The following is a 26,686-nucleotide window of genomic DNA, read 5'->3' as shown; positions in this document are numbered from 1 at the left end:
AGAAGATGGAGGTATAAGATAGCGAGTTCTATGTGTTCTCCCCTTTCCTCGGCCTCAGTTCACAGCAACACTTCTCACTTCACAAAGCACGCAAATCCACACACCGACTCAAAGCAATAAGGAAGCAAACAAGCTTATTTCAAAGAGGAGGAAATAGAAAGAAATACACAAGAGTTCAAACTGAGGAAAAAGTAAAAGTCCTCCAGAGAGTCCTAATGACCTGTAGGTTTGGTCAATCAGATTCTGGATTTTTTTTTTTTTTTTTCCAACTACCGATATCCAAACGCATTCAACCACACCAAGCACACGCACACACACACACACACACACACACACACACACACACACACACACACACACACACACACACACACACACACACACACACACACACACACACACACACACACCACAGTCTTTACTATACACCCTTCACTTCATGGGTACACGGTTTAAGACAAGAAAAAAAAAAAAATGGAGAAATAACTAAATCTCACAGTTCACTTCAGGTAAATAGTTCCCCAGGCAAAACATGTTTGTAGCATTTTCTCCAAGTCAAGTCTCTCTCCTCTTCACCCTTTCCACTCCTCCACGGTCTCTTCCAGTTATCCATCACTCAAAACTTAAGGTTGGGATGGGAAAGCTCTGAGTACATACATATCTGTGTGTGTGTGTGTGTGTGTGTGTGTGTGTGTGTGTGTGTGTGTGTGTGTGTGTGTGTGTGTTGAATCATTGAAGGAAATGATGTGGGTGTTTTGTAAATAATTTCTGCATCTGCATGTCTCTACTTTGAGAGTGTGTGTGTGAGTATGTGTGTGTGTTGAAAAGCAGCAGATGGTATGGTGGGAGCAGCAATGTGAATTAAGGAGGATAGAGGGAGTGTTTATCTGTGTGTGTGTGTGTGTGTGTGTGTGTGTGTGTGTGTGTGTGTGTGTGTGTGTGTGTGTGTAGGGGCTCAGTGGGCAGCAGATGGACATGGTGGAGGTGTTTTCGGGTGGAGGGGGCTGTTTGAGGTGTGTGTGTGAGTGTCGGGGGCTCAGTCAGCGTAGTGCATGATGGACTCGACGTAGTTGCCGGGGAACAGGCCAGTGGTGCCACTCATGACCCCCTCGTACCAGCCGTCGTCATTCTTCTTGATGACGTAGATGATGGCGCCCTCCTGGAAGGACAGCTCATCCTCCTTATCACGCGAATAGTCATAGATCGCCACCACTGGACGAGAGAGAGAGTGAGAGTGAGAGATTATTACAAGTCAATATCCTCTAGTGTCATTGCAGAATAATCTCAATTCAGTCTGGGCTCACTGGTGGCCCGCTAAAACGCTGTTGCAAAACTCTGTTATCTGAGAATACGAGAGAAAAACAGGAAGCAGAATATCCTGTGCTACCCACATCACACACACACAATCTATTTCTGCTGAGTACCGTGTCAACATCGCTCACAGAAGAACACACACACGCACATTATTTCCAATAAGAGTTCACCAACTCAGCTGACCATGATTTCTATGTTACGGATGGACAGATTCCAGATTCAGAATGTGTAAGAGCGTTTCCAGCAATTGTCCTTGTACTGTTAATTCATTACAAACTATTTTAATAGACTGGGTGGTCTTTGGCATTGTGGGTGGATTCCAATTGCCAACAAAATACAGTCGCAATAAAGGTGCCCTGGGTGACTGAGTCATTACAGCTTACTCAAATCTTAGGCAGAGCAAATACTCCCACAGCAACTACAAAAATTGTACTGTGGCTTGAATTCAGTGCATGTGGGAGGCAAGGAGGCAAGTTTCTTTATACTGAAAACAATATTAACTATATTTTTTTATCTTAATATAGTTGATATCATTGATCTTAATATCATAAGATTAATAACACTTGGTTAGATTTTATTAAATAAGCAGTTTTTGCAGTGCAGAACCTGTTTGGGTGTGCGTTGTTTTTTTTAAAGCCCAGATCCTTAACAGCTAGACCATAGCAATCACCACCGAAGGCCAGGCGCCCCCTCACCTTTCTCCAGGTAGTTGCGCGGGGCCCAGGGCGGGTCCTCCTCGGCGTAGGGGTCGCTGTACTCCACCACAGCAGACTCTTCCTCCTCGTCCTCCTCATCCTCGTAGTCCTCTGGGGGTGGCGGAGGGGGGGTCTCCTCAAACACCGGCTCGTCGGCGGGGGGTGGGGGTGGCGGCGCGTCTGAGACTGCAGGAGGAGAGGATTGAGGGAGGTGTGTGTGTGTGTGTGTGTGTGTGTGTGGAGAGAGGGAAGGATACAAGTTCTGTTAAATTATGCAGAGGTCATTATACAACCACACAACAGAACTGGTAAACTAGTACCCTTTAGTGAAGACCAACGATCAGCTCTTTTTTTAAGCTGCACAGTGCACTACATTATGCATGCATATTTTGATACATATACACATGTTATGTACACAAAATATTCAATTGGGGCACCTGATCAAAGATCACCACTGAAGGTTAAAAGGTCATCTGGTTAAGGAGAAACCCCTCGGCATGCAGGAAGACCACCAAAACAACTCATCCCAAGAACTAGGGAAGTATGGAAGCTGAAGCACAACTCCATCACCGTTCACACATCACATGAGGGCTCTGTAAGCTGCCTACACACCCAGCAGACGCATCGTCCTTCCTCCACTTTCAGAACCAACTTATTACACCTTGCAACTTTGAGGCTGAGCGTGAAGGCCATTCTTCACAGAAACACAGAAAGGACTGTGGCTACATTTACAATCATTTTCTCCATTATCTAGACAGATGTGTCTATTTATATAACAATTTATTTTGAGCAGTTCTCTTCCTCTCTTTGTGTTAGGTGGCAGATGTTTGCACACAACCAGTAGAGGGCACTGTGCTGAGCTCCTCATTAAAAGTGAATGAAGCTGCCCTCTCCTGCCGAGAGTGTTGCTGCACACTGTGTTTAGGCAGAAACTCCCCCAGGGCAGAGGGCCATGCAAGGTGAAAAGCAAACATGGAATTGTGCTTTTTATGCTGTAGTGAGGAGACAACACCACAATGGCCTGACAAATAAACAATTTGTCCTACCACATGCTGGGGGGGTATCTATTTGAAACAATAATCTGTTATGAAGAAAGCATGCAGCAATGGTGCATGCAGGTTATCTACAAACATAAAAAGACACACACACACCAACATTTCTAATGAACAAAACAGCAATGATGAGGACATACCATGACATGAAAATGCATGCAAGTTGCCTACAAACAAACAAGACAACATACATATAATATACTGACGGACATGTTCACACACACACACACACACACACACACACACACACACTCACTCGCACTCTCTCACACACACGAGTTGTGTCGGCGCACGGACTAGGAGAGGGGCAAGTGGGGAAGACACTTACTGGTCTCCTGCACCCTGGCGGCAAAGCCCATCAGCGGAAGCTGAGGAGTGATCTGCAGAATCGAGGGGGGAGGGGGAGCCACTGCTGGACCTGATGACCCCCCCCAGGCCCCGGAGAAATGAGTGCAGAGAGGGAGAGAGAGAGAGAGAGAGAGAGGGAGGGAGAGGGAGAGAGAGAGAGCGTAGGAAGAGAGAGGGGGAGGAGAGAGACAAGAGGACAGAGAGGACAGAAAAAGGAACCAAAAGGAAGAGGACAGCAGGAGGAAGGGAAGAGATATGAGAGAAAAGGACGTGGAAGCAAACATGGCAGGTGAAATATGATGATGGGAAAGCAAAGAAGAACAAAACCGCAGAGAGAAAGGCGCGGCATTAGGTCTGAAGCAAAAAGCCTCATCACAGAGAGGACTCTTGTGATGCTCACAAAGCATCTAGAAACAACTCAAAATCACTTCAATCTGCATGAAAATGAACTACTAATGCTTATGCTTAAAGATCCCCTCCAGTGAAAATCTAGTTTTAACCTTGTCAACATGTCCATATGATGTCGGCTATGTTTTACGAGACATATAAAAAGCAAAATTTGCACTCAACATTATGGATGAGGATTTCTGCATTGGATCTACGGTCGACCAATCACAGTTTCAGTATGCAAATTCAAACTGCAGTTCTTTATGACCATAATAGACCTCTGAAGTTCGCCTACAAAAAAGCTGCCATCTTTGACATCTGGTATCTGGCAATTTTTCCTATGGGAAAATAACATGGGGATTTAAAATTATCGCACCTGTTAAACTCTCGCGGGGATGAAAAAGTCTGAAATGCAGACGTTTTCCTGAACACACTTTGTCCTCTGCCTTCGAGTGGATACTGTGATCCCCGGTACATGAAGCACACTTAGATTTTTTCTACCCCAGAGCTAACTTGCAATGCAACTTGCCATAGGTAGTTCAATTAACAACTGGATCTCCTTATATAGGCAAAGATGGCCTTTTTGGTTCTTTTTTGTAGGCGAACTTCAGAGGTCTATAAGGGCACTGAACCAATCCCAAGAGCTTGGGGGTGGGACAATTCTTCATGAAGATACAAGACAATCGTGCAAACGTGTCTGCTGTAGCAGCCGTTTGAAGCAAGTGAACAGTGTGTGGAATAAGGGCCAGGCCAGATAGATCCCAATTTTCAAAATAAGGAAGACGATGTAAAGTTCCAATTAAGCCTTTTTCATGACAATGAGGGGACTTTTTCATGATATTTTCTTATTTTCTATACTTATACTCCAGAGGAACAAACAAGAACTTTACGGGTGCAATAAACTGCTGGAGTCCATCTTTAAGGAAGTAGTTCTGAGATGGACTTGAAGCCCCACTGAGTGGCACTGAAGTGGGTCTGTACCTTGGTTCTGGTAATGTGGTCCTCCATTAAGTTGGTTCTGGCTCTGGGCCGGGTTGGGATTCGGATTCTGGGGAAGGTTCGGCTGGCCAGTCACCGATGGGGGGCGGCGGTAGGGAAGAGACCCGCCCACATTAGGTGTGGTCTGCCGTGTCATTGGTCGGTTCATGCTGTAGAACTGAGGGCCGTTACCTTGGAGATGAACAGCAGAGGGATGACAGTGAGAGGAAGTACAGGCATGGCATTGAAATCATACAACCTAGACACACAAAGCCAGAGGAATATCATAATAAAAGTAACAAATAACCCTTTATTTTTACACTTTTGTAATACACGTAACATAATATTACAATAGCCACGCTTACATGGACAGTTTTTTTGTCATTCCAATTAAACTATTCCTATTGAAAAATGTCTGTTTACACGGGGTACGTTCTATTCCGATCAGGTGCTCTCAAGTGCTTTAGAATCTTTGATCGGAATAACCGTTGTTGCCTACTTTTCGTTGAGAAGATACAGCAGGTAATCCGACTATACACAGAGGCGGACAGAGTACACAGCTTCATTACTTGAGTAAAAGTACAGATACCCTTTGTTCAATTTTAAAACTACAACAGTCAAATGTCTACTTAAGTAAAAGTACTGAAGTACTTGTTTTTAAAAGTACTTGAGTATCAAGAGTACAAGAGTAGCCTACATTTTCTAAATGTTGCATTACTACTGCCACAGTGCTTACATTTACAGAAACAACCTACATGGAGTTATGAAAAATGTTAATGTTAATACCTTGGAGAATGTAAAAGGAATTGAAAGTAAAATCAAGTCATTTTCATCTTTTTACCATGTTGCCAGGGATGGGCAGTATTTCTAATACATGTATTTAAAATACGTATTTCAAATACAAAATACTATTTTGTAATTGAAACACTTGAAGCTAAAACTATCATTAACTTGTTCAGAAAATTGAAATAGTCTGGCGAAGTGTGGCAACAGGTTGGCACATTCCCGGGATGGACCTGCTGCATCTTCATCCATTGTTTCGTCCATGGTTTCATCTCTTATCTAAATCTGACCATGGAGTTGACTTTGTCGGAAAGCTGAAGGTGATTGCTGATAGGCTGTCCCAATCAGTGGCGCCTGCACAAGCCAATCATATTTGAGAGGGAAACAACAAATTGAGGGTTTTCCGAGATTTTTCTTTTTTCCTTTTTTTTTAACGGGTAACGGGTACTCACGGTTATGGATAGAAATGTAGTGGACTAAAGAGTACAATATTTGCCTCTCAAATGTACTTGAGTAAAGTCATGAGTACTCCCCAAAAATGATACTCGAGTAAAGTACAGATCCCTCAAAATTGTACTCAAGTAAATGTACTCCGTTCCTGTCCGGCTCTGACTATACATGGCTGTTCAATCGGAATAGGAACAGAATACACCACCTCTTTCATTCCGATTAAAATTCTGATGGGATCAGGCATTTTTATTTCGATTGAGGTGTTTATATGAGAATTTTTATTCCGAGCCGTTATCCCGTTTCTAATCAGATTAAAGGTGTCCATGTAAACATGGCTAATGTGTATTGTAATACATGCGTTACAACATGTGGAGATATTACCGTTTTTATCTAGATGTTTATGAAAACTGGCATGTTCTGTGCATTTGAAACACTTTAAAACAACACTCCTCAAACAATGTCTCTTAGAAGATTCAATGTGGGTTCACATACTAAACAGCACTTGGGCATGTTTAGGGAGTTAAAAGTTTAAAGTTAGCTTTGTGTGCACTGGCTTTTGCTACAGAAGTCATCTCCAGACACTGTGCTAAGTGCCCAATGTAAAAAGCAACACGTACGTGTACGTGTGTACGTGTGTGTGTGTGTGTGTGTGTGTGTGTGTAGATGCGTGCAAACGCTGAGTTCACGTCATCTGATTTACTGATTAGCTGATCTGCCGGGTTCGTCCAGGACACTTATCTGTATAGATCAGTTCATCAGTTCATCGTCAGCATGAAACAAAAGGGCTATGTATGTATGTGGTTGACTAGGGAGCAGAGGACTTCAAATTGTGAATGTTTCACTGAATAATTCACTGAGAGGAAGTCCAAATTCCCTGGTAGTCTCAAACAGTGTTACAAAAATGGTGCCATGCTCAATGTGCCACTTTAAGCCGGGTCAGATATTTGGTGAGAAAGCAGCAAGCATTAACAGCTGAAAGTACAAATACTATGAACTAAATAAATAATGCCAACAAGCTTAAGCACACAACGAGGTACAGTAAATGGAAGACAGACTTCTTCCAACTAATTCCAGTATTAGTTGGGAAAAAAAGGCAAACTGTGATATGAGATGATGTATGTTCTTGTAGGGTTTTGCAATATGGGGATATAATTTTTACGAGAACTAAATGTTCTTATGACAAGGAGAAGGACCCTGACCAGGGCTGAGGGAATGAGAGCCGAGGGAAAAGAGGCACCAGACAAACAAAACAAAACAAAACAAAACAAAACAAAACAAAACAAAACACACACACACAAACAAACAAAACAAACACACACAGTCGAGAGATGAGGGACAGTCATGCAGGAAGGGCAATGGACATAGAGGAGGGGAAATAAGACAGTGAAAGAGGGAGTATGAGTGTAACACCACAAGCATGATGGATGAGAGAGTGAGAAAGAAACACACACACACACACACACACAACGAAAGAGATATACTCAGACAGAAAGAGAGAGAGAAGAGTGCAAGAATGAAACCAGGATGGATGAGTGGCTGGGTTGAAGGTGGTGGTGGAGGTGGTGGTGGTGGGTGAAGAAGGGATGATGTTTGGTTCGGGGAGGTAAGATGGGGTGGGTTGCGGTACCGGTGTGGGGGGACTCACCTTGTGCGGGGGTGCTAAGGGCAGCAGAGCTGGTGGCCGTGAGAGCTGAGGGGGGCAGCTGAGGGGGAGGGGGGATTTCAGGGGGTGGGCCCTCTGCGGGCAGGGAAGGGGTGGGCTCAGGAGTGGGGGGGGGGGGCAGGGGGTGCAGGTGCAGGTGCCGGGGCGGGAGCAGGGGTGGAGGAGGCAGAGGAGGAAGAGGAAGAGGAAGGAGGCTTTGGAGGGTTAGGAGGAGCAGGAGCGGTACCTGCATTGAGTAGCCAACCAACAGAGAAAGAGAAAACACAGTAGAGGAGAAAAGAAACAGAAAAATGAGAGAGAGAGAGAGAGAGAGAGAGAGAGAGAGAGAGAGAGAGAGAGAGAGAGAGAGAGAGAGAGAGAGAGAGAGAAGGAAAGAGCAAGAGAAAGAAAGAGAGCGAGGGAAGAGGGGAGAGAGAGAGAGAGAGAGAGAGAGAGAGAGAGCGAGAGAGCGAGAGCCGAGAGCGAGAGAGAGAGAGAGAGAGAGAGAGAGAGAGCGAGAGAGAGAGAGAGAGAGAAGGAAAGAGCAAGAGAAAGAAAGAGAGCGAGGGAAGAGGGGAGAGAGAGAGAGAGAGAGAGAGAGCGAGAGAGCGAGAGCGAGAGCGAGAGCGAGAGCGAGAGAGAGAGAGAGAGAGAGAGAGAGAGGGGAAAGTGTGATAAAGAGGGACAAAGAGAGAGATAAACCACACAGAAGATAAAGAGCAAGATCAGAGGAAAGAGAAGCAGAAAGAGATTAAGAGACATTGTTACATGTCCGACCATCTAGGTCATCCTACTGCTAAAGGTCAAGCAACAGGGTTAACAGATGGAGAAACATAGGGTAGGGTCAGAGGTGAAAGGTCACATTAGGCTTTTTACGAGATCTGGATGGCATACTCAGATCAGGCTGAAGAGGGGGTTAGGGTGTGGGTTAGTGGCCCTAGAGCTGGGTGTTTCTGTGCAGGGACGTAGTGCCGGCAGGTGGAGACCTTACCTGGGAAGGCTGTGGGAGGGGCTGGGGTTGGCACGGCGATGGGCACGCCCACGCTTCCGCTGCCACTGTTCTCCCGGCTGCTGCTGCGACTGCTGGGGTGGCTGCCGCCGCTGCTGCCACTGCTAATACACACTCAGGTTTAGCACAGGCTGAAGGCACGCACACACGCGCACGACACACAAACACCTGCACACACACACACACACACACACACTCTGCACCCACATACCCACACCATTTGATAAACACACAAACATCATCCCATTAACTGCAAAAAACCCATGTCACACAGAACAGAATTCACTCAGTTTTCAGTGTAAGCCTGTAACAGGTCCTTCAGAGATTTTTCCCCTTAGAATGGATCATAATGAAAGAGCGACCTCGCAAGATCGCTAGATGCAAATGAAGCAGCTGGAAGTGCAGGAGAATAAAAGAAAAGAAGAAAGAAAAAAAAAAACGCTAAGTTACTAAGGCACTAGAGCACCAGAGAAAGAGCGAGAGCGCAAGAGAATAGGAAAGCAAGAGAAAGAAAGAAAAAAAGAGAGAAAGAGAGGGGGAGAACAGAGAGAAAGTGAAAAAGAAAAAGATGGTGAGTGACTGTTCCTTCTGCTAACAGAGAGGACAAGGACAGAGAGGACAAGGACAGACAGCACATAGACAGACACACTTAGACAGAATCCAGAAGAGGAAAGAGAAAGAGATGGAACAAGGGATGGGGAAAGAAGAATGGGTAGAGGGGGGGGGGGCCAAGCCTCCAAGCCACTGCTAACCAACAGGCGTCAGAGTTGAATGCACCCAGGGTGGGTATATAGTGTGTGTGTGTGTGTGTGTGTGTGTGTGTGTGACTTGATTTACACATAGGGAACTCTAAATATTTGATTAATAGTTGTCTTGGGGTTCACGTGTTGTTACAAGCTGGGCAGCTCTGAAATGTTGATATTGATTTCGGTCAACCATTTCTTGCCTTATTTGCCTACGTACTTTGTATCGTGGTCTTATTTGAAGGTCCAATGCTGTCAATTAGGCCACATTTCTCTGCAGACCTGTCCAGTATAGTCTACATGTGTTTATGTGTGTGTAGTACATGTGTCATTCTGTCTATTCCGATGAATAAGCAAAACTTTGTGTACCTCTTTCCGTGCGTATGTTTGTATGTGTGTCCTATACATGTCTGGAGAGCTGTGTTTGAATGCACACCTATGTATATGTTTCTTCTGGCATGATGTATGTGTGAGGGGGTACCTGTATGTGTGAGGGGGTACCTGTATGTGTGTGTGCGCGTGTGCAAGTCTGTCTGTCTGTCTCTGTGTGTGTGTGTGTGTGTGTGTGTGTGTGTGTGTGTGTGTAAGAGGGTGTGTGTGAGGGGGTACCTGTAAGTGCGGGTCCTCTGATTAACAGATGCGGTGCGTGCCGGGCTCTGCAGGGCCGGGGCAGTGTTTCGTGTCGGGCTCGGCACGTAGTCGTTAGGGATAACGGGAGGACGCACCGGCTCGAGCGTCCGGTAGGGGGAGTGTCGCCTGCCGAGGGGGGTCGGGGGTAAGAAAGGGGACGGGGGGTTGGGGGTAGGAGGAGGAAAGGATGGGATTGGGGTTGAAATCTCAAACACCAGCTTTGTCTGGGACCCAGTTCCCTTGCAGCGGCCCAACAGCAAACTGGTCCCTCTTTTCTAATCAGTGGTCAGTTCAAAACACCACACTGTGATTTGCAGTGCGTGATAAAAATAAAAATAAATAAATAAATAAATAAATAAATAAATAAATAAAAAAAGGCTTTGTTTGATGTTTAGCTACTTCAGCTATTGGTCAGAGAATTAGTTCAGGCTGCCTGTGGATGATGTAAATGGTTATTATGATGCTGGCTAATTCACTCGTCTGCAAAAGTAACAGTGCAAATTCTGAGCTCTACTAGGTGTCAGTTCAATGGCTGAATGTCATAGTGGGAGTTATAATGGCGCTGTGGAGCTCTAGGTGTACAAGGGAGGGGCGGGGGGTCCATTAGAAAGCCATTCACGATTTCTGTTGCACTGTGGTGATGAATGACAGCTGTGTTGCTAGGGCAATGATGAGGGGAAGGGTTGTGAGGGGGTACACGAAATCAACACTGACACACCTGAGGCAAACACACACACACACACAAACACCACAAGTAACACAACAGAACACAAAGGCCCTGAACAGACAAACATTTCACACTCGAGTGCCCACAATGCTGGAATTGGAGAGCAGAGTGTGATTTGTCAATGCCAGAGTTCTAGCCTTAGAAAGCAGAGCAGCCACACACACACATAACTGTAATGGCCAAACCCATCAAGTACCAAAGAAATATGCTAGGTCATAAAAGATTCCAATATTGCAACACTGTGGTCTCGCGTCTAAACACACACACACACCCACACACAAATAATGAGGAAGTAAGCCTTCTGTCTTTTGCTGTGGAGATGGGCATGAATAAAACATGGATGTTTTGAAGCACTGTAAAAACATATGCATATCTCCTGAGTGAGACCTTTCTTCCTCTACACACAGAGGGAGAGAGGTCATCTGAAGGTCAGTGTTTGTCCTCTCCCCACTGATCAAACTCAGGTCAGGACAGGGCAATTCTAACAAGCTTCATTTTAAGGGGGAAAAAACTATTACATCTGAATTAGGCCTCAATGTTACAACAGTACAAACCTAATACATTTACAAAATGCTAAATTGTTTTTCCCTAAGTATCAGGTCCAAATTAGTTTCTTAGAAGGATGCAAAACCTGTTGAAAACCTCCTGGACAGATTTCGCACACGCGCACACACACGTACACGCGCACACACACGCACACGCACACGCACACGCACACGCGTACGATCCTCCAGCCCACATACCCAAGAGTGCCCTTCCCTGGTCCAGGGGGGCTTGGGGGCTTCTGGGTCGGTGCTGCAGTGCGCGGGATCGTCCCGCCTGCCTTCATGTTCTGTGCATTGACCTGTAATATGGACGAGGGGTTCAAAAGTTAAAGGTCAACAGGTCATACCTCCTACATAACACCACACTTTTACTCATGGAAAACAAAAACTGTTCCAGCTCTGGCACTTTTTAAAACTAGATCTATACAGAGATCTATCTATTACTGTCTGATGGAAGAGGAGATGAAATATTGTCCTTTAAGGCACTTTGGTGGATGAAAGGACAAACAAAAACAACACGACTACACACCAAGCCAAGGAGAGGAAGGGGGCCTTGGAACAAGTCCTTACCTTAAACCTTAGCAACCACTAAGACCATACAAGAGCCAAGTAAGAGACAGGGATAAAGAGAGAAGAGAATCATTCTGTTAGTACGGCAAATGGCACTTTGGCAAAGTATTTCAGTGTGTTACTCTTAGAAAGAGAAAGAGGAGAGAGGGGGAAAGAGGAGAGGGAGAGAGGGAAGGAGAGAGAGGGAGGGAGAGAGAGGGAGGGAGAGAGAGAGAGGGCGCACAGGCAAACAGGTCACTAGAAAGGTGCAAACTACTAGCAAAGCATAGCCTACATTTACACAGTATATTGGGGAGTTTTGATAGAGAAGAAATTAAAAATCTATAGGCTTAATTCATCTCAATCTTGGAGCTGCTATTTTAGAGATATTCATATGGAGTTTTTCTTTCAATTCCTAGCCCTCAATATTAACATTATTAAAGAAAGAGAGTGACATCTTTATTGTATGTCTTGACAATACGATACTTTAATCCTACAAAATCTCTGGTTACTGCAAAGCTGAGCAAAAGAACTCGGTGCTCTTTAGGTCAATCAATTAGGTACAGTCCTTCAAGAAAAGGGCCTAGACAGTGCATCAAAAGAAAACTAAATACAGCCATTAGATTTATTGCATAGGTACTACTGACACAGTGCATTGAGGACAGGCACATGCAAAGGTTTTAGGGTCTCCGAGCTGCTGTCTGACTGACACCCTCCACATGCTAAGTGTCCTCCCGCACTCCCATGGCCTACCTTCACGCCATGGCCCACGTCATCCAGCACACCATAGTCAATGGGCTTGCGGATGTAGCGTACGGGCCTCTCGGGATTGGCCGGTGCAATGATCTTGTGTGTGCGGGAGGTGTTTTTGTTTGTCGTGAGGATGCCGATCTCCCGACGGGCCACCTTCTCCTTGTGGATGTCCACAGTCTAGGGGGGAAAAAGGGACATATGAGGTGTAGGCTAAACACACAAACTCTCGGCAGGCTTAAAGGAGAACTTTTTCAACCTGGGCTGTATTTTTTTTTAATCTTTTTGGATCCACATCTTTAGTAGGGACAAAAACAAAATTGGTTCAGTGTTGAGAATGCTGTCACTAGCCACAGACGACTATACAATGGAATCCTATGGAATGGTGCAAGCATGCACATTAAAGTCTAATGTGCCTGTGTATGTATATGTCTGTAGTCATGTATGTATGTATGTATGCATGTATGTGTGTATGTATGTGAGTACCTCTGAGATGTGGATGATGGAGACCTCCATTGTGCTATGTTTGTGTGTGGTATTGACAGATTATATTGAGCCATGTGTGTGCGCGTGTTTGTGTGTAACCTGTGAGATGTGGTTGATGGAGGACTCCATGCGGCGCAGCTGGGACGCCTGGATGTCGAGCATCTGGAGCACATTGTTGGCGAGTGTGTTGATCAGGTAGGCGACGCTCGCCAAGGACTGGGTGGTGTAGCTCTTGGTCTCCTCCAAAGCCCTGTGTTTATCAGGGGACTAGAGAGAGAGAGAGAGAGAGAGAGAGAGAGAGAGAGAGAGAGAGAGAGATGAAAAAGAGGGAAATGGGACAGGGGAAGGGAAAGAGAAGGAGTTATGGGTTGACTAACTGAGGCTGCGTGCAGATGCAGAGATAACAACGGGATGACACATATACACCCTACCTCAACACCCGCCACCCCCTCAAAAAAAAATCATTTCCTGAGGAGCATGGGAGCGGATCAGGACACTGAGACTGAGTCTCCTGCAAGCCCAATGACAGCGCAGCACAACACCTCCCAGGCACGCGCCATTGGCTGCCCACAACCATCAATCACCACCTGTCATGGTTGCCGTGGCAACGCCATCACATCGGAGAGAGCCGTAAAATAAATGTGGTACGTGTGAGTGAGTGTGAAGACATTCACAGGGCAGTTTGGGGGGGATGGGGGATAAAAGCCTTGCAAAAGCCAACACACACAATCCACTCGAAGGAACATGAAGAGACAAATAAAACACTCAACTTTGGTTATGTAACCGACAGGTTTTTACATAAAATTAAACCAAAACATTGCCCAGTGTATAAGGGTTTACATACACACACACACAGTTTTGTTGTGACACTATGCCCCTGGCAGGTCCTAGAGGAGGGGTTGGAGTCACATTTATAAAATTCCAGCTGACACATTAGATGACACAAAGATGTCACATTAGTCCCATCAGAGGCTTTTGGCTTCAGGTCTGAGGGTTCTTCAGACCATTCTCAGTCTGCACACACGCACGCATGCACTTGTACGCATGCACGCACGCACACGCACGAGTATTAAGTATGCACGACTTGCTTCTTGCATCACTTTAAGGACACATCATCCCACATGCTAACCAGATTCAACCCAGAGAGATAAACAAAAACAAATTCAAAATATGAAGCAGTACATGTCCATACTGTTGGTAATCAGCTAGGAAACTGCATACGTTACCCCACAGGTACCCTCCAACAACATGCAAGCCAATGCCTGAATCAAGAAACACCACATTCATTGCGCGGCTATGGCCTACTCAACAATCTTGCCATTTCCAAGACTCTGCTGAATGAAGTTTATGACACTTCTCTCCAAGTATGTGGTTTCAGTGGTATGTGTTCACGCACACACACGCACCCCGCCAAACATTCAGCATTCTCTGAATGTAGCCCGTCAACACTTCTGTTTCTGCAGTCAGCGTTGTGAGTGCTTGAACCAGGTCAGGGTCCCATAGAGGGAGAGCATGGCACAGCACGCTCAAGCGGAGCATGTCCCATTCAGGGAACCAGGGCACAGCTCTCCACTGTCAGCCCAAAAACACACAACAACACCGTACAGCCAGACAGACAGTCAATGCACTGGCAGCCATAACAACAGACCGGCAACGCCACAGAGACCACATCACCTGTCCAACGCAAGACAGATGCTTAGACAGAAACACAATCTAAAGTCGGAAGAGAGAAGAAAACCTTCAGTTTGTTTCAAATTAAGTTGTGCTTAAGTTAACTTGGTATCCTACCAACAACCTGACATAATGAAAACTATGACTAACATAGTTTTCAACCAGTCGATTCTGCTAGAACAGACACCCACATTCAGCCATCAACCATGTTTGATTATACATGCCGTTTGTAATTATACCTGAATAATGGTCACTCTGTCAGTACTGATCTGTATAGTAGGCTGTGTGCTTTTCAATATGCTAAATTCACTCCATAACTCATACATTCCAACAAAGGACAGATACTGCCTGTGGTACAACATCAAAAGGGAAAACAGAGTGGTTCCTTTCAGAGAGCGAGTCTATGTCCCTGCTAATGATGAGCTTAATGTTGTTCTCCCACCTACTCACACAACCCACCCAAGTGAAACGAAGCAGCAGCGGAGAACCGCTCTTCCACTCCGCAAGAGAAAATCAAGCAGCGGACACACGCAGAAGGGTGTGACCTCTAAAAATAATCCAACCAACATACACCTGGTGGAAAAACGGGGCCAAGGACAATTAACAATAGCTACGGAATTCCACAGTGATCACGTTTACAAAAAAAATCCACTTCAAAAATGTCCAGGTGCTGCTAGATCGCGTCATCTTTACCTCGCGCTCCATCTGAGCCAGAGGGGATGAGCGACATTTAGCGGCTGTGATTTGTTGCCCAATGACCTACAAGTGCCGGGCTTAGTAAAGCTGTCGTGTAGCTAGAGCCTTCGAACAAGCCCTTGGGGTTACAATACCACAAACCAGTTTAATGGCTCTAGCTACACGTCTGGGGCTCTCTACCCCAGAGGAAACAGTGCCCTCAACGTTTGATGACCATTGGACGCATTGAGTTCAACATGTAGCAAATCTGCGGCACATCTAATGTTGACATCAAGGAGTGTAGTGTAGAATACAGGTAATTGCTATTTAACAAATTTGAGTTAAGCCCAGCAAAATAGAAACAAAGCTTCCCACGACACCAAACTAAATATAAATCTGATGGATATCCCTCGCAGCGTTCGTGTGTTTGTTTGTTTTTCTGCGGGCCGTAATCTCAATAACTGCAGCAAAATAACTGCTTATCTGACTTGAGCAAGCTCAGCCTGTAACGCCAAACGGCTATGATCACCGATGTCACAAATAGTTTTTTGTATCTACAATTAACGTTCAAGTAACATTGGCTTACTGGATAGACGAGCGAATGATTGGTGATATCGTTAGTAATGTTATCTACGACCATCACACCATCAGAAACACCAATTACTTGCACGTTTACCACACACACTAACAACCAGTTATATGTCCTGCACCAGTCGCAACTGAAATGTTTACGTTTATCAGACAAATCTATCGGAACATTCATCTACTTTACGGACAAGATTTGTTGCTGTTCTTCCTAGCCACTTGGTGAATGGTGACTGTGCTTGCCTAACACGGTGAACTTTTCTCGCCATATCGTAAACGTTACAGTTTGTTGTCTAATAATCTAATCAAGGCAGACTATTTGATTGCAATGTTTATTATAAAACTTATGAGGTGGACAATGACAACTAACGCTATCTTAAAACTGGGAACTGGCATACTGGGAACTGCTTCCATTGCATTCATTGCCAGCTAGCAACTGTTCTGGCTAGCGAACTAGCTAGCCATTAGATTACCATTATCATGTGTTTCCTAGCTTGTCAGCTAGCAAGCTACCTAACCATAACGTTACACCAATGACTGCCAACCATTAGCTTCTACCCAAGATGGCTACCCCGCTAAACATCGTTAAGTTACTCGTGCTTACGTCCAGCACTGTATCTAAATGAGATCATTAACGCGTCTTCTATGATATACTGCTAAGATGATACCCATGAGGTTAACGTTGGATACATCTGTTGAGGGCAATGGGCAGTAGTCAATAGCAAAGGACACCAATGAGCAAAACGTTAGCCAGCTAGCTAGGTAACTTAGCAAGCTAATGAAGGCTGGACGTCTTTCCGTTCACAGCCATGCCTTTCAGCACTGCGCGTACATTTAGGATCACAAATCTTATCCATACCTGTATATAATTGCTCTCACAGTATTCTGCGACTCTTTCTAGATTGGCATAACTGTCAAGTAAAGCGCCTCGTCCAGCCGGAATCTCCTCTTCCAATAGCATTTGAAGCTCCGCCATCTTCACATCTTACCAGCTAGATGTTAGCTTGACTGACTGAAGCCAGAAAACCCGAAACATTTTTCAATATGGCAGACTCTTCAAAACAAAAGTCCTCTCGACTCTATCCTTTTCCAAAAACAACACTGACATCATTTTACCTTGATGTCATTTACCAGGTCTGTCATTGGCTATTGAAACACACTCATCTCTCATATCTTTGCCAAATACAATCAGAAAATACAGAAAGAACACAGGAACACTAGGCTACAGTAGCCTATGCCTAAATCATTACACTTACCACCCCCACCCCCCATTTTGAGTGTTTGCTCGAAATTGCACACTGCCTACTAACATACTTTGACTTATATTCAAGTGCTTGACCTCTTTTGAAAGCAGAAGCCTAGTAGATTATTTTGGTACCAATCAGGGACACATTCAGAGACAGTGCCCCGAGATCTCGGGGAGCAGCCCAGGACAACCAGGGCTGGTTGTCAAGGACCCTAGGCTACTGGATGGATGCCCAGAAGTTGAGGTGAAAGTCCAGGGGCGCTTCATCCCATGTGTTCTGGACAATAGGTTCACAGTTAACTCCTTTAGTCATTCATTCTTTAAATATCCCATGCCATTAACTCATTGAGTGCCTTTTCCTTCCCATGCGTTGAGTGGCAAAAACGTAATATTACGTTTTTAGCTCTTTTTTTTTAAATTACGAAACTAGACACTCTAACACACCTTATATGTGATTTTGGGAACTCTGTGATTAATAGAAATGAAATATATGACGATCGTGAAACTCATGAAAACGCACAATCTGGACATTTTATCTGGACATTTTATGGTTGCCGCTTTGGGTCGAATCAGTGACGCGTGCACGTCAGGTCAAAACCAGGCCATTTTCGTGGGTCTATCAAGGTGGCAGTCTCGCCAGGTCTCGCTGATCACTTCCCGGAAAGTTTCCACAAGTAAGTAACAGGCAGCACTTCATATTTCATGAAAGACGTTATATCTCCATTTCTAAAAAAAAAACAGCAATTTTGCACCCACCGAGAGCTTAAAGTCTCACCTTTTAAACGAGCCATTGTATGTGTTCATAGCTATAACACAGAATATGCTGTGGCTGTACAAAAATCATCAACAATGGTCAAGATTGCTGGCACTCTAGGACAAAGCTCCCGAAAACAGCTTGGCATTCAATGAGTTATCCCACTTTTCCAGTTGTTTTTGAAAAAACATAGGTCAAAATGAGTTTGTGACCTGTGGTAAGTTTGAAATCTATGGATGCAGTGGCCACCACCAGTGCGCATTATAGCCTGAGGCCCCCAGCTCTCCACCCTAGTGCAACCAGAGAATGTCTAATAAGGGGAGAACTGCCACTCTCGAAAAACTTCCAGTTTCTGAACTGGTTGCCGTTCCTTCTGTGGTTCCACATGAGGGCGCTCGTCCACGAGTGCAGAATGAATGGAGGTCTATGGAGCCTTAGGCTACCCTCAAAATCCACTTTTCTCGGGATATAATTGTTTCCCAAGTAATTTGAATATTGTATTCGAAAGGGGAATATACAAAGAAAATACACTTGGCTGAGTATTGTATTTTTTAAAGTCACTTAATTGTTCTAAAAAGCCTTTCAAACGTGTCAATGACGTCATTCATTAGCACAATGCTATCGTGTTATGGGCAACAACGACCCAACCTGTAAGAAATCAAAAGGACAAGCACTCGTTCTTTCAACTTTTGACCTATAACCTATGTTGAAGTTACACAAACTACAATCAAATCTGAGATGTCATAGACCAGTGGTTCTCAAACTTTCTTTCACTCCCCACTTTGATCAAGGGGGCATTCTGGAGTCCCACCTGCCCTCATCGCTCTAAGAAAGTGGTAGGTCAAGCTTAAAATTGTCAAATTTATTGAAATAATGACAAGTTCTAAATATATCCTCTTCAACAGAGTTAAAATCAGCTGGTGCTGCAGATATAATAATAAACTAGATGTACCGCAGAGCGGTACAAAATATGACCGCCGCCCAGTCCAGCACATTTTTTCCACAATAATAAATCCCGCTGAAAGGCCTATATATGATTCTAACTGTCTCACTAAATTGCTTTATTCACACTCAATTCTCACTGGTATCTGCTAGACAACAAGTACCAAAACATGTTTAGTTCATAGATTTCACATGTAAAATTCATTTTATACAACCCCACCTCCATCTTGCCTGTTCATAATTCTGAGAATTTTTTTAATTGTGTGCATGTGTGCATGTACATGTTTACATTACTGACAAGTAACTGTTAAAAACAGCACTCACTGATGCACTTATTCTTACTGTACTCTAATGTTTTTAAATTGTCCTAAAATTGTTGAGAACTGCTCTAAAACTTAAACTGTTTACTATGTTGTTAGTCGCTTTGGCTAAAAAGCGTCAGCCAAATGTAATGTAATGTAATGTTTATGTTATGTGTGTGTGTGTGTGTGTGTGTGTGTGTGCTTGTGTGTGTGCCTGCGTATGTGCCTGTGCATGCATGCGTACATATGTCTACTGTGTGAGTATGTGTCATACGTATGATTACTGTGAATGTATGTGTGTGTGTGTGTATCTGTTTGTGCACATGTGTGCACATGAAATGGGTTAACATGACCCCTGGAGGCAAACATACGGAAAAAAATGGTCATCCTAGGCCCTACAGTTCTCAAGATATTCACAGAGAACTGTGTCTGCCCTTGGCGTGCATACAGAGGGTGTCATAATGATCCTACACTTCCAATTTCGTGCAGTTTTGACTATGTTAGGTCACAGATACCTGCGATTACAACACCTCATTTTTACTTTTTTGTGTTTAACTAGGTGGCGCTATACATGAAATGAGTGGTTATGGAATGGGTTGACATGGCCCCTTGTTATAAGTTATAAAAATATTTATTCAAACTCAGACTCATTGGCCTTGGCTCATTTTCTGTGAAGAACATAAAAAAAATAACTTAGCCTATTTCCAATGACTGCACACAGCTTCCTGATCAAGTGATTTTAAAGGTCCCATGACATGCTACTTTTTGGATGCTTTTATATAGGCCTTAGTGGTCCCCTAAAACTGTATCTGAAGTCTCTTTCCCAAAATTCAGCCATGGTGCAGAATTACAACCACAACCAGTCCCACAATGAGCTTTTCTTAGGACGTACCATTTCTGTGTCTGTAGCGTTAAATGCTAATGAGGAGGAGAGAGGCGGGGCAAGGTGGAGGGTGGGGGTGTGGCCATGACCAGCTTGCGGCCACAGTACCATGCACTAATATTTACAGTGGATAGCCTACAGTAGGCTATATTGCAATGGCTTTATCGCAAGCTTTCCAGTTTGACCCAGAATCTGATACGGATGGAGCAGTACCTGAAGTTGAAACTCAGTGGCTACAGTAGGACGTCTTTGAATGGTTTGTTTAAAATATTGTTTTTGGATACGGTACTTTAGTTGGTTTGTTTATGCATGCTGTTACAGTTATTATCGTGTAGCTAATGCTAGCCTACATTGTTGGCTTTTTATGTTGCTCTGATTTGCTATCGTTCTAAAGCTGAATTAGCATCTATATCAGTAACACCTCCATTTATCACCCATTTCATCCAAAAGTTCTAAAACAACGATGTTTTTTAATACTTCAAAATAAAATTTGATAAATTAACCTTACATTTGTCAGTAGCCATAGGTGTGTAGATTTGAACAAAATCTGGTTTGGTTTTTACCGGGGCTTTTACTGCCTGAAATATCCGATTTTGTTTACTGCGCTCGGAGGTTAGTGCTGGCCTGGTGGGTCATCTACTCCCACCCTTTCAACGGCACATGAACGGTTAGACCAGAGCCCGTTAGACAGAATTCTCGTTGCTACCTCAGAATTCCACTGGAGCTCCAACCGAATTTGTACACGCAGTCTTACAAGACTGTTTATAATTCTTTGAGTCACGGTAAAATGTAATTTTTGGTACATAGCTAATTTAGATACACTTATGGTGTGGGTGCTTGCGTTTCTTTAGGAATCCGCCGTCTTGGCTTGTATAGAAATGAATAGTAAGTGACACATACACGTAAGAGGACGGAAACACAGGGCTGATGGTAATAGGGGGCGATCCGATAATCGCTGTAGTTTAGAGAAGACTACTCTGGATCATTTTTTAATGACAAAGTTCTCCATGTCCACGCATATGAAGTCATGTTACACATAACCCATGTCAGTGGTGTAGTCTACGTGATATGCGGGACTACACAATATACCCACTTAAAAAGCATCACCATCACAGTATAGCCACTACAGCTAACTACTACATCACAGTATATCCACTACAGCTAACTAGACTACACCACTGACCCATATTTTATATATATATATATATATATATATATATATATATATATCAGCTATAGACACTAACCAGAGCCACTATATTAATCAGACCTCTATTGACCTGACCTGCCATTATTACATCTACCTATATTTTTTGGTTAGGTGCCATTGTGGAAAATGTGCTACCATCTACCATGGCCACAGAAGCTGAGAATGCTTGGAGATACCTCAGGTAGCATTTTCACCACTAAATTGGAAATTACTTTGTCTCATTTGACAACTAATTGTGCTTAAAAATGACACTTAACATTTCTAATTCTAGACTACAGGAGGTCGTAGAACAGCTCACATGTATGGTTGACTATCCTGGATTACTTTTGAGGCTATTCACCTTTTGAACTTGAATATGCTCCCAGCCCCCTCCTGCTCCATCTCCTGGGACTAACCCCCCCCCCCACTCCTGTCTGTCCTGTTCTTTCTTTTGTCCTGTCTTATATGTTGTGTTATGTCTTATGTCACTATGCCTGCATAGGGAAAATTGAAAAGGGATAATTGAAGGGATAAATAAAGTTTTTTTAATTGAATTGAATTGGATTGGAGCGGAGCCTGTTGGCCTCAATGTTCTCTCTGTAGAATGTCGGCCAAATATACAGACCTGACTACTGTCCTCTACATTTGAGAGGAATACATCAGTAAATTGTGCTTTGTTACATAAGTTAATAAAATAATAAATAAAGTCTTGTCTTGAGTCTTGACTGTTTATTCCACCAACAAATCTGCCTAATTTTCATTCAATAGAGTAGACAGTGTCAAGATTTATTTACAGAGGAAATACAAAACAAGCATTGAAGATGATCCATAGGAGCATATGAATATTTGTTTACATACTGTAACAATAACACAAATCAATAATAAATAGTCGCCTAAATATCAGAATCAATTGTTCGGTTGCTACAGGTATCTCTATTCTTCATTTGTGAGCTGGTGCTGGGGGATCCTGGGACGCAGAATCCGGGCCGTTATTCTAGCTTGGGTGATCCTGCGCATCTGCTCAAAGTTTCCTGATGAGGAAGGCCACTACGTAGGGTTTAAAGCTGTTCATCGAGGTCTATACGAGGTCTTTTGGATGGTCTTTCTATAGGTGTCGATGACAGGCACAAAGGGTCTGCATTGGACGTCCCAACACTGAAATCTTTGCAGGAGACAGTTGCCTGGACACCTGCGCCCAAAATGTATTTTACTAGTCTAATGAAACAACACATAATGAAAGTAAAGAGAAACGCCAGAATACGTACTAACTACATCAAAAGTAAATGTAGTGAAGGTGGCAAGTACATACCTTCACTTCTAAAGTGGGGCCGCAGAGTCTTTAAGGATAGCTGTGTGCCTACAGTATGTGTATCCAGTTGTTCTGTTGGTTGGTATGTGCCCAAACACAACAGATGTGCCACGACCACATATCCAGGTTGCTGCGGCACATCAGGAATTTGGGGCTGCAGATAAGCGAAAAAAAGAGCGAACTGGAACCATCACAGGTCACCCAGTTCCTCAACATGACCCTGGACTCCAGGGCAGCATCAATCTCCCGACCTCCCTGACTCCCCTGTCGACCAAAGTTTGGGTGACACGGCGACTTTGTGTGGTCCGGGGTGCCTGGACCGGCAAACAGTTGAAACAACATATCAATGGTCTCGATCTGGTCTCGATCAATGGTCACCTTGTGCTTCTACAATTCCTCCCACGCCTGCAGGACTGCCAAGTACTAGTCAGGACCGACATCACAGTAGCAGCAGCCTATGTCAACTGACAGGAGGGACTGGGCTCTCCCCACTTGGGGCAGCTGGCCCACAAATTATGGACATTAGCCATGAGACAAGGGCCGTTTCTCTAAGAGCCACCTACCTGCAGGGCCCTCTGAACACTGCGGTGGACTTGCTGTCTAGGGGAGGCCCTCAGCCAGGAGAGTGGAGGCTCCATCTGGAGCAGGGTTTCCGTTGTCCGGTAATTGCCGGACATTGGCCAAAAAAAAAAAAATGTCTGAGAAAATTAAATCCCTCCGGTCAAATTGTCAAATTGAAATTGGCTAATAATCCCGTTTCCCTAAAACAATCTGAATTTGAGAATAAGTAGCCAATAGGCTACTAACGCAAGAAAATGTCTTTTGGATATGTTTTAAAGGAACAGGTGCTACCGTTTGAAAGTTAGTAAACAACATGCATATGCTGCATTTCAAATAGGAAGTGCACACTTAAAACGTCTGTTAAACAAACAGTAGCTGACCGGTTTGCCTCCAGGGAGACAGCTCACTGCCCAATGTTCTTCTCCCTGGGGAGGTACAACCCACCACTAGGGACGGATGCTCTGGCTCACCAGTGGCCTCAAGGCCTGCTGTATGCCTTTCCCCCTTTCAGCCTTGTGGAGCTCCCTATTCGGAGACCTGTTGCTGCAGGCACGAGGCACCTTGTTTCACCCCTTCCCACTGGGCCTGAAACTGTGGGCATGGCCCCTGAAAGGGCAGAATTCAGGGCCCTAGGCTTGCCGGAGCCAGTCATCCAAACATTGGAGTTGGCAAGGGCACCTTCTACCCGTGCGGCATATGCCTTCCGTTTGGACAAGTTTACCTCTTGGTGCGAAGTCCATCAGGTGGACCCCCTCGTTTCCACATCACAGCACATCCCACAGTTCCTGCAAGAGCAGCTGGGCCAGGTTAAATCCGCTGCCCCCCTCAGAGGCATGGTATCCGCAATTAAGGCTTCACGAGTAGGGACGCTGCTGTGCCCTCATTTCACAATTCTTGAAGGGCGCCCAGCGACAAACAGTGCGACCTAAGGTACCAATGGTGCCATTGGCACCTTAGGTAAGAGTGCTGGGGGAATTCCAGCATGCCCCATTCGAACTAATCGAGGCAGTCGAGCTGAAGTTGCCATCACTAAAGACTGCTCTATTATACTTCTAGCAGTCTGCTCAACAAGGAGAATTGGGGAGCTGCACAACTTATCTGTCCATCAGCAGGGTATATACAGAAATTCTTCAGTTGAATTTAATACCTTTTAATACCTTCACAATATTTTTTAATACCAACGCGACTTTGAGCTGCAACTGTAGCTGCAACCTTTGGAAATTCAGTGTTGGGGGTAACAAATTATAAAGTAACAGATTACTGTCATTTTGTTACTTAACTTCCTGAGTAAGGAAGTGTAGCAATGCTTACAATTCAAATCAAGTACCTATTATTACAGTTACTGGATACTTGGTTACTATTTTCCTTCAATAAAAACACTGACCTATACACAATTATCTGTTATTTAATCCTAACCCAAGACAAAAAGTTATTTCATTGTTATGTGTAGGAAGAGCACACACCACTTCTCCAGCACTACACTCTCTCAATCAAGACAAAATGACAAATGAAAATCAGAAAAAGTTTAAAAACAGAAATGTTTAATTAAAGGACTTCTGTAAAAAGGCAGAAGTAAAGTGACGAGTAGAGTAATAAGATAATAATTCCTTTTCAAAAGGAGTAACACATTTCATCACAATTTAACAAGGTAATTATAACTTAACTTGAACACTGGAATCAAAAGCTGCCCAACACTGAGAGACAGACAGAGATACAGAGGGACAGACTGAGAGCGAGATAAAGGCTCTGTAAGGTAGGAGTAGAGAGAGAGAGAGTCTACCTTTGAGTAGTTAGCTCGCAATGTTTAACTTGGGCATAAAGTTTGCTGTCTGATGTCCTTCATTGTAGGCGTACTCACGGCGCTGGTAGCCCTAGCATTGGCAGTGGTTTGCGGAAGAGCGGTGGAGGTTTGTGATGATGTAGCCGCTAGCTAGCGCAGGTGCAGTGCACTCCGTTTGCCAACTGCCAAAAAAAAAACTCACAGAAAAAGAAGGGTTCACTGGCCTGTTCTTCTTCTTCAGTGAGTCTTTTTTTTTTGTATCAAGTCAAGGCTGTCCAGCAAGGCCGTAGTCATGATGTCAACATTGGGGGGGATCAAATCTGTGGTGGGGTCTGAGGGCCATGCAAAAAATATTATTAAAAATCACAAACAAGTTGTTACGACGTTTTTTCCAACTTGTGTGCCATCGCCACATTTGATTCCTACGTTTTGCCTGCATGGATGCGCGATCGAGTGCGCATCTAAATAATATGCAAGATGCAACAACCATTTCTAAGATGCCTATAAACAGGGTATTTCCTGGCATTAGTACTAGCATATGAATGCATTATTTATGTTGTAAGACAGAAATGAATGACACAGGCTTGCACAAATTCATCATTTAAAATAAAACTTTTCACTTTCGCTATCATTGCGAATTTGCGAGAATAGGTTACAATATGGAAAATGTTTCAAAGTTCCCTTTGAGTCTGATCGGCTCCAAAAATGTATGGGATTTCCTTAGCCTGTGCTACACCTTTCCAACAAGTTTTGTGAGAATTGTAAGCTTTTGCGATATTGTTGCCAGTCCTACCTCACCGTAGTAGGGTCAGAGAGGGTTAAAGCGGAGCTAGTACAGTAATCAAGGATCTTTGGTAGGGTGCAGGAAATGGAAGCTTTTGAAAACTAGGGTGACCAGATGGGCTCTTTTTCCAGGACATGTCCTCTTTGAGACCTTACAAATCCTCCAGAATTTTGTTATTCTAGAGCCTCAAACGTGTTTACAGCGAAATTGCATTGCATTTTTCTCTGTCGTTCACAAATAAGTTCAAAATAGCCTTTTGAGGCAGTGTTTTCTCTTATGTCCTCTTTTTCACAAACTAAAAAGAGGACACAATCAGGTCACCCTAGAAAAACGGAAAACCACCAGGTCAAACCACTCAGGGGTGTAGGCTACTCTGGAACCATCACTAGGTCACTAATTTGTGCGTTATTTATGTTTGATTACATTTCAGATGGTGGTGGTTGTTGGTTTCCTGTAGAGTTTTTTATCTTTATTTATTTTTCTATGTCCGTATATTGGGGGGGACATTTTGGTCATATTTGAATATTGGGGGGGACACGTCCCCCTCAATGTCTATGGTGACTATGGCCCTGCTGTCCAGATGGGTTGTAGAGGCCATCCGACAGGCCTACACAGAAACAGATGGCCCAACTCTACCAGGGCTCCGTGCTCACTCAACAAAGGGCATGGCAACCTCATGGGCACTATGGCGAGGTGCTTCTCTACAGGATGTCTGCAAAGTGGCCACTTGGTCAATGTCCTCAACCGTTGTGAAATACTATTCAATTAACATAGCAGCTAGCCCATCCTTTGGAGAGCGGGTGCTAGCCGCAACCCAGCCCTGAAAGGGAGCCTTATTTTTGTGTTCTTGTTACTCTTGCCAACACTGAGGCCCAAGGGGCCCAGTTTATCTTTTTTTTTCAACTCATGCAGCCTTG

At 44.2% G+C, this 26,686-nt stretch overlaps 1 protein-coding gene and 1 long non-coding RNA gene across 2 annotated transcripts; both read right to left on the bottom strand.

Annotated features, from left to right (window-relative positions):
* Window positions 1–44: 44 nt before the first annotated feature.
* abi2b (abl-interactor 2b) lies at window positions 45–17,057 on the bottom strand. Its single transcript, XM_048234434.1, is given in 13 exon segments — window positions 45–1,212; window positions 2,010–2,195; window positions 3,390–3,479; window positions 4,778–4,966; window positions 7,653–7,858; window positions 7,860–7,896; window positions 8,641–8,762; window positions 10,011–10,157; window positions 11,502–11,602; window positions 11,874–11,891; window positions 12,606–12,782; window positions 13,188–13,355; window positions 16,879–17,057. Coding segments are annotated over 13 exon segments (1,734 nt in total). The 5' UTR covers window positions 16,996–17,057; the 3' UTR covers window positions 45–1,036.
* A 5,062-nt stretch (window positions 17,058–22,119) lies between these two features.
* Window positions 22,120–25,096, bottom strand: LOC125288994. Its single transcript, XR_007192552.1, has 3 exons — window positions 24,986–25,096; window positions 22,645–22,798; window positions 22,120–22,524 (listed from the first exon to the last, which is right to left on the bottom strand). It is a non-coding gene; the product is annotated as an uncharacterized LOC125288994 (long non-coding RNA).
* Window positions 25,097–26,686: the final 1,590 nt, after the last annotated feature.

Source organism: Alosa alosa, chromosome 23 (genome assembly GCF_017589495.1).
Source record: "Alosa alosa isolate M-15738 ecotype Scorff River chromosome 23, AALO_Geno_1.1, whole genome shotgun sequence".
Lineage (NCBI taxonomy): Eukaryota > Metazoa > Chordata > Actinopteri > Clupeiformes > Clupeidae > Alosa > Alosa alosa.
Note: the sequence above shows the minus strand (reverse complement) of the source record. Positions and strands in the feature narration are given on the sequence as shown.